The sequence below is a fragment of the Phoenix dactylifera genome, chromosome 14 (genome assembly GCF_009389715.1).
Source record: "Phoenix dactylifera cultivar Barhee BC4 chromosome 14, palm_55x_up_171113_PBpolish2nd_filt_p, whole genome shotgun sequence".
In the NCBI taxonomy this organism is placed as follows: domain Eukaryota; kingdom Viridiplantae; phylum Streptophyta; class Magnoliopsida; order Arecales; family Arecaceae; genus Phoenix; species Phoenix dactylifera.
Genome location: NC_052405.1, coordinates 12,286,071 through 12,294,065, shown reverse-complemented (window position 1 = coordinate 12,294,065; position 7,995 = coordinate 12,286,071). Strand labels below are relative to the sequence as shown.

General features: G+C 42.1%; 1 protein-coding gene across 1 annotated transcript; it reads left to right on the top strand.

Moving 5' to 3' along the window:
- The first annotated feature begins 382 nt into the window (after positions 1-382).
- LOC103717533 (AP2-like ethylene-responsive transcription factor BBM) lies at positions 383-4,902 on the top strand. Its single transcript, XM_008805970.4, has 9 exons — positions 383-886; positions 979-1,672; positions 2,456-2,538; positions 2,696-2,704; positions 2,860-2,948; positions 3,083-3,156; positions 3,239-3,289; positions 3,443-3,519; positions 3,666-4,902. Exons 1-9 carry the CDS (start codon positions 658-660, stop codon positions 4,556-4,558), a joined length of 2,199 nt encoding a protein of 732 aa, XP_008804192.3. The 5' UTR covers positions 383-657; the 3' UTR covers positions 4,559-4,902.
- The last annotated feature ends 3,093 nt before the right edge of the window (positions 4,903-7,995 follow it).

The window sequence follows — 7,995 nt, the reverse complement described above, 5'->3', positions numbered from 1 at the left end:
GGAATGAACCGTCGCAAAGGTCATATTTCTATGGACTCCATAAAGAGTTAAACTACTTACTTTTCTTGTTCACATGGGTTAACGCACTGGTCAAAAAAGTTAGCAAAAGCCAACCAAAGTACCTAGCAGCCTTATGGATATATGCTAATATTCTTGGCACGGATGCAGTGTAACCATATCTCCAAAGCTTAGCGAACTGACAAATAGTAACTTATCATCATTATATTTTACATAGTTATTATTATCCGCTTTTCCTAGCTATTTAGCAAGCCTGCCATCTACCAGGCTACCATCAACAACCTGGCATTGTTCGGTTGCAGAGATATATAAAGCAACTCTGTTTGCTTATGTTTGAAATGTTACTTTCTTTCAGGTTCTTCTGACCTTTCCTCTTCTCTTCCAAACCCCAAGGCACTGCCTCTTCTGTGACTCCCATATCAGAACACGATCCCCTTCTTCTCTTCTTCTCCTTCCCCTCTCTCTCTCTTCCCTGATGGCACCTCTCTCTCCTTGCACCCTCCCAAGCCTCTGACCCCTCAACCCCCCCTCCCCCTCCTTCCATAGAGAAAAGACTGTCCACAAAACGACAAACCCCACCTCCCGGCTCTTCCTCTCTCCAATCTATAATAGCCAGTGTGTCCTCATCCCACCCATTTAATGGCCTCTATGAACAACTGGTTAGGCTTCTCTCTCTCTCCCCAAGAGCTTCCACATTCACAGCCTCACCAGCCCCCCACCCTTATCTCTGGCGACGAGGTCTCCGCCGATTGCTATGGTCTCTCCGCCGACTCCACATCGGCTCCGCCCCTTGGCATACCAACCCTAAGGCCAGATGGCTCTTTTGGCATTTTGGAGGCCCTCAACCGACCTAACACTCAGACCCAAGGTCAGGTTGCTTTTTATTTGCGCATTTTGGATTCGATAATCCTATTCACTTTGTATTTCTTATATTTCTCTTTTTTTTTATTCCATCTAAAGATTGGAGCATGAAGAGTTTGGACTTCAAAGGAAGCTCTTCAGAGCTATCTATACTGGTGGGATCGAGTAGCAATCAGAACAACATGGATGATCACGAGCCAAAGCTCGAAGACTTTCTTGGTGGACACTCGTTTGCTGATCATGATCAGAAGCTCCCACCGGGGTGCAGCTCGATTCCCGGGCCGTACGATAATTCGGGTGACTACATATTCTCCAACTGCTCCCTCCAGCTCCCGGCAGCAGCGGCGATGGCCTCCAATGATGGGAATAATGGTGGGCTGGTGAGCAACAATGGCGCCGGCAGTAGCAGTAACACCATCGGGCTTTCGATGATCAAGACTTGGCTGCGCAACCAGCCTGCCCCACCACAGCAGCCAGAAGGCGGCAACAACAACAACAACGACTCAGCTGGGACTAGTAACCGCGGTGGTGGCGCATTGGTGGGAAGTGTTGGGGGGCCGATGTCTAGTACGCAGAGCTTGTCGCTCTCCATGAGCACGGGTTCACAGTCGAACTCCGCGCTGCCACTATTGGCAACAGCTGCTAGTGGGGGAGGGGAGAGCTCATCTTCGGAGAACAAGCAGAAGGGTATTGGGAGTGGTCTTGATGGGCAGAGTGGTGCAATAGAAGCAGTGCCGAGGAAGTCGATCGATACGTTTGGGCAAAGGACCTCCATTTACCGGGGCGTGACCAGGTTCGACGTCTCCTCTAAAGAATATTTTATTTCTAACATTGTGTTTGTTATCGATGATATCATCACATTTCGATGATCCACAGATACTTTTTCCATCAACCCGTATGCAAACCAAAACCCTAAAGGACCATTTGAGAGATTGATGATATGTTGGAGTCCTTATAATGGTTCTGTTGATTTATGCGGATGTTCTTTCTTTGAAAAGCCTAAATCGCCCAGGGATTATATTCATAACATGCAGTTCAAGTTATCAAAGCAAATAGAATTTACATAATGATTAATTATTGTAGAGAATGTTGACGCCGGAGCATGTTCTGTTCTTATTTCTTTTCTAGTTCTTATAAGATTGGAACTGTGAAGATCGCTTTTACCATTTCAAGCAAACGTTTTTAAATATGATTTCCTTCTCTAAGCACTGGCCAAAGTGATCATTTGTGGGATGTTTGTGGTTACAAATCTAAAAAATACTTATTGATTGTTATAATTATTTTTTCTTAGTTTGTCGGATAGATCTCATAAAATGACATTTTAGCTTTTAGAAAAGATCGGCTATATTCATCATCTTCAGATAGGAAACTGTGGTGAAGCAGAATCTAAATGGCCAATCTTGAATGTGTGCACATTGAGATTTGTTTGCATAGCATATAAAAACATACCCATATGTATAATTGTCATATGCAAATGGATCGAGATTTTATTTGCCTTTGTTCTTCTTTGTTTAACTTCGTTCTTTTCTCTTTTTTTTTGAAGGTCTAATTCTTCTGATTTTTTTTTTCCGAACAGACATAGATGGACTGGAAGGTATGAGGCGCATCTATGGGATAACAGTTGCAGAAGAGAAGGTCAAACTCGAAAGGGTAGACAAGGTACATTAAGCTGCGTTATCTATATGTTTCATATTCTTTCTGACACTTGCTTTACTACTCCTAATTTTTGCATTTGTTCTGACTCTCTTCGTTCTCTCTTTTCCTTTGGGGCATTGTCGTGTTGTGGAAATCGGTCTTGTTTCAATTGCATGCACAGTCTATTTGGGTAAGCAAAACATGCTGTCCTTTCACCATTGTTCAGTATATAGATCTTTTGATCAATAACAGGCTTCTCTTTCCTTCAGCATAATTCAACTGATGGGCTCAGAGAATCATGAATTCGTTCTCTTGTTCTCTCTTCATCTTTTTAAATTTTAACAGGTGGATATGACAAAGAAGAAAAGGCTGCTAGGGCTTATGATTTGGCTGCTCTCAAGTACTGGGGTACAACTACAACAACCAATTTTCCCGTGAGCTAATTTTCTCGATCGTTTCTTTTTGATGATATTATGACTAATAATCATACATTACGGACATCAATTTCTCCTATGTCTTTCTTTTACAATTAATGCTCAAATGTATGTTCGTGTCTGCACATACTCAGATTAGTAACTATGAAAAAGAGTTAGAGGAGATGAAACACATGACGAGGCAAGAGTATGTTGCATCACTAAGAAGGTAACCTTTGATCTCTAATGTTATGTACTTTAGTGTTACACAATAGACTATCGTTTGAATTAAGATATAACTTTCAATGCAGAAAGAGCAGCGGATTTTCTCGTGGTGCCTCTATTTATCGTGGAGTGACTAGGTATGTTAGTATGCTAATTTTGTCACATAAATAGACTGAAAAAATTTCTTCACTGAATATTCGAAGATTCAAAATATTGTAACAAACGGCTTTTTCATAAGAATAACAACTATAACCGCACAAGTTTATATATTTGGTTAATAATCTCGACAGGCATCATCAACATGGAAGGTGGCAAGCACGGATAGGAAGGGTAGCAGGGAATAAGGATCTCTACTTGGGCACGTTCAGTAAGTCTTTATGATTTTAATTTAACTGCTCCGAAGATGTTTTCAAAGTTTAAGATCATTTGAATTGCTCAGTATCACTGATGAGAATATCGGAACCAATGACAGCAAGTACCCATTTTATCATTTCTTTTGTCATTTTTATATAGGTACCCAAGAGGAAGCAGCAGAGGCCTATGACATTGCTGCGATAAAATTCCGAGGCCTGAATGCCGTTACTAACTTCGACATGAGCCGATATGATGTTAAGAGCATCCTCGAGAGCAGTACACTCCCCATAGGCGGGGCTGCCAAGCGACTTAAAGATGTCTCCGAGCACACAGAGGCAAGTGTGGATGGGCGCAGGACTGATGATGACAACCTCACCTCCCAACTCACTGATGGTATCAGCAGCAGCTATGGAGCCCATGCTCACCACCACGGCTGGCCCCCCCTCGCCTTCCAGCAGGCACAGCCTCTTGCCATGCACTGCCCTTACGGTCAGCAGCGTGGATGGTGCAAGCAAGAACAAGACAGCATTGTGGCCACCGCCCAAAGCTTGCAGAATCTCCAGCAGCTCCACTTGGGGAGCAACACTCACAACTTCTTCCAACCATCTGGGATCCACAACCTCATGAGCATGGATTCCTCCCCGATGGAACATAGTACGGGGTCTAACTCAGTGATTTACAACGGGAGCATGGGTGGGAGTAGCGGAAGCTATCAAGGTGTTGTTGGGGTGAGTGACGGGTATGTGATGCCTATAAGCACAATGGTGGTGGATCAAAGCCAGAACAATCAAGGGAGCAGCAGTTTTGGAGACAATGAGGTGAAGGCAATGGGTTATGGGAACATGTTGGGCTCCACCGATCCTTATGGTAGTAGGAGTGTGTATTACCTCTCGCAGCAGCCGTCCGGTGGGGTTGTGAAGGAGAACGGGTATGATCAGAGTAGTGGGTGCAACACTTGGATGCAACCTACAGTCCAGGCGATTGCACCTAGGGCGAACAATGTGGGTGTTTGCCATGGAGCTCCTCTTTTCACTGTGTGGAATGATGATTAGATGTTAGATAAGAAGGTCTGCGCAGTGGTAGGAGTGATGAACAGGAGGGATGGTGGTCATAGAGAAAAAAGAAAAAAAAGAAACACACATGCAACTTAGCTCCTAGTTTTGAATTTTTTTTCTGTATGGTTTTTCCTTTAGGAACTTCAATGAACTCTTCTTCTAACACAAGGATTCTGCTGAAGTATTGGTGATGGCTTTTGAGAGTTGGTGGATGTGATCATGATTTCTCACTAGCTGTTGATTTTGGGAACTTCAGGTGGATGAATCCTTACCAAGGAGCTTTGTAAATTCAAATAATATTATGACTGCATGAAATGAAACATGATTTATCTCTTCTCACATTCAAAGGTGGATGATTCTCTTCTTACAAGCCTCTCGTGCATGATTACCATTTTATCTTGAAGAAATTTACTATTGTTCATGTGCTCGTGGATGCTGATTTCTGAGATTTGGTATGATAATGGTAGGTTGTCTAATTGTTATATATTTTCCATGATTTTGAAATGATAAGAGTGAGGGATCGCATACTCAACACCGTTACAATGTATTGACCGATCTGAATTACACCCCTTGTTTTAATTATACTACATGCCACGAGTAATCACTTCGATGGAATTCTATGAAGAAACCTTATTGATATGACGAGTGATATTTATTTGATAAAAACTTTCTAAATGTTCATTTATATTTGCAATATTTTTGGAAAACTATTCGGAGATTGAAGTAGCCTAGAAGTTAAAGCTCAAGAGCCTGCATGCTCATGCAGTTAATTGTTGCTAGATAGATTGCTTCCCATGTACCCTTTCACATTTTTAATTTTCTCTTCCCATGCATGTGATCAGTCATTCAAGTCAACCTTTACGTTTAAATCACGAATTCTGTATTATATGTAGCAGAGACCTTTGGATCATTGACTTGGACTGAATCTCTGTCCCTTATTTTTCATGCAATGACTTCAGAGTTAATTAAGATAGTCACTGTCATCCATATTTTTTTCTTTTGAACTTGCATCCCATTCACATTGCGTACATATATATGATATTATTCCTTGAACGATAGCTACCTTTTACAAATTTATATAGGAGCTAATGATCCAATTCAGAAAGTTTTTGACTGTCACTACAGTGGTGACAGTATTAGAAGTAGAGATGCTAAAGAAGGGAGCAGACACAGATCGAGGTCCCCCACACCAACTTAGAATTAATTCCTTAGGGAAGAGTACAATATAGTGAACGTATATTCGTAGATTGAGACACGAGGGTGGCAGGTTGATTCTTTCTATATCGTTGAGGAATTGACATGTGTTACAAAGAACAAATCTGATGCATCGATGAACTTTGTATGGTATAAGAAGAGGATACTTTCAAGGCCTCATGTAGGATGACCTGTTCACGTACATTAAAATGGGTGCAACTCATTTTTTGTTTGCATATCGCTATAACTCCCACAAAAGAACACCTGAGCTAAAAGGATCCCCGAGATATTTAACTTACATAGTGTCTTGCATACCTCGTCTTACTCTCTGTTCATGCCAAGTTATACAATACGATTCTAGTCTCATGCAGATACTTTGGAAGTATGATTTCAATTTCTATAACCACAGTAGAACTAGAAATCATCTGCTTCAATAAAAAGCTTTTATCTTGGTCCATGTCTTTTTGTGTTGCCCAGACTATGCAAGCTTTTTCCCAGTCAAGAAGAGTGCAAGTCCTTCCAGTCCCTAGCAAAAGTAATGTGCTGGTCTTGACTGGGGGAAGCTCCTGCTGCTCTATTCTAGAGCTTTACCTGCTAATCAACGCTTGATTAATAGTTTCTTCCATAACATAGTACGACGATCCACAACTTGTGACTTGATTTCATAAAAATAATCTTTAGAAACAACCAACTTCCAGGGAACTATTTATTACCTCGGTCTCGGTGCTCATATTTGGAAGTTCTTCTACTTGTAGTTCACCTATTAGTGTAGCTTGAGTTTTCCACCCCACATCCATAACCTTAACTGGAGGCGCGGTTTAATCACTAAAGTAGCAGAGAAAAGAACATATACTTATCGAGGTTTTCACTAAAAAAACACTTCCATCTCTTGTCCCTAAGCCCTCGTAATCGAGAAAGATTTCAAGGTTGAGAACTACCAAGAGCATAACCAAATCTGCTTTTCCGAGCTTGCCTGATAGGTCATAGTTTGCTGCGCGTCATCCAAAACAACCAGGTGGTTTTCAAACAAAACGAAAACTTTGTTAGTGTGAAATTAATGTCGCTTATTCTCAGCCTAAACTATAAAGAGATTTGAGCCCCTGGCTCAGTTGTGCATGCATGTTTGCTCGCGCGCGCGTGTTTGTGTGTATATATAAACACGATCATCTTTAGGGAATACCAATTGTTGCAGCCCAACAATGAGTCTACTGTACTTCTTTAGACATGCCACCTCAACCCTTGCAGCAAACGAGGGTACCGAGTGAAGAGAAGAATTGGAGTCGCGGCCAACGAAGCTGATTCCATGGAAGCAGCACCCACCCCAAATAACAAAACTCTATATGCATAAAACCTTAAATATTCTAAAACTAGCTAGCTTTTTAGGGTTTTCAGAGCACGTAGACGTCTATCTATCCTAATTCTATAGCAGTGGTAGGAAGTAGCAGTAGAGGTTATAATTACATAAATAATACGGAATTCCTGTGTCCATCTATCTCCCTGCCACCTTGTGGTATTCTATTCTCGGCCACGCCCGCCTCGGGAACGCCAGACATGAATTAACCTCGAGGGTGGCGCGGGGTGTCCCGGGGAAAACGACGAGAATTCCTCGGCCGTGCAGAGCTGTGTCGGCCCCATCTCTGACACCAAAAGACAGCCCTGGACCCCACCACCACCACCCTCCCTCTCTCCCTGTAGCTTTTTGGTGCAGAAAGAGAACAGCCATGCACCGCTTGGGCTCCCAATTGGGAGGCCTGACTGCCGGCAACTGCGTGGCAGACATTAGATTTTAGTAGGAGCACTGGCTCTGCGGCAGCAGGAGCCAGAGGTTGGTAGTGAGATGTGATTGTTTTTTTGCGTTATATATGTAGTTTTTCTATTGCATGTCGCATGGTGGTTGATTGATTTGATTTGATCTGATCTAGCTGATGAGACACTTTCCATTTCCTGGCCCACGCTTTTATTATTTTTTTTGGGGAAGTGTTTGGTATCTAAGGGACGCATCTCAAGTTGTTCATATGAGATGCTATGGAATAGGAAAAAATAAATAAGTGAAGGGAGGAGAGCGGCAAAAGAAAATAGTGTGAAAAGGAGTGCTACCAGAACTGGACGAAACTGCTGGGAAATGAGAAGAAAACCAGGTAGGCTAATCACAAAATAAACTAGTCTTTAGGAGTTTTTACATGGTGATCAGCTAAAATTATTTATATTTATATTTTTAATTCTTCTGAGAAACATTATTG

Excerpts from the sequence above, each read along its gene's own strand:
- LOC103717533 (XM_008805970.4), top strand. The coding sequence starts at position 658 with ATGGCCTCTATGAACAACTGGTTAGGCTTCTCTCTCTCTCCCCAAGAG. Across the intron at positions 2,949-3,082 it reads CTACAACAACCAATTTTCCC|ATTAGTAACTATGAAAAAGA; the intron begins GTGAGCTAATTT and ends GCACATACTCAG. Across the intron at positions 3,520-3,665 it reads TCTCTACTTGGGCACGTTCA|GTACCCAAGAGGAAGCAGCA; the intron begins GTAAGTCTTTAT and ends ATTTTTATATAG.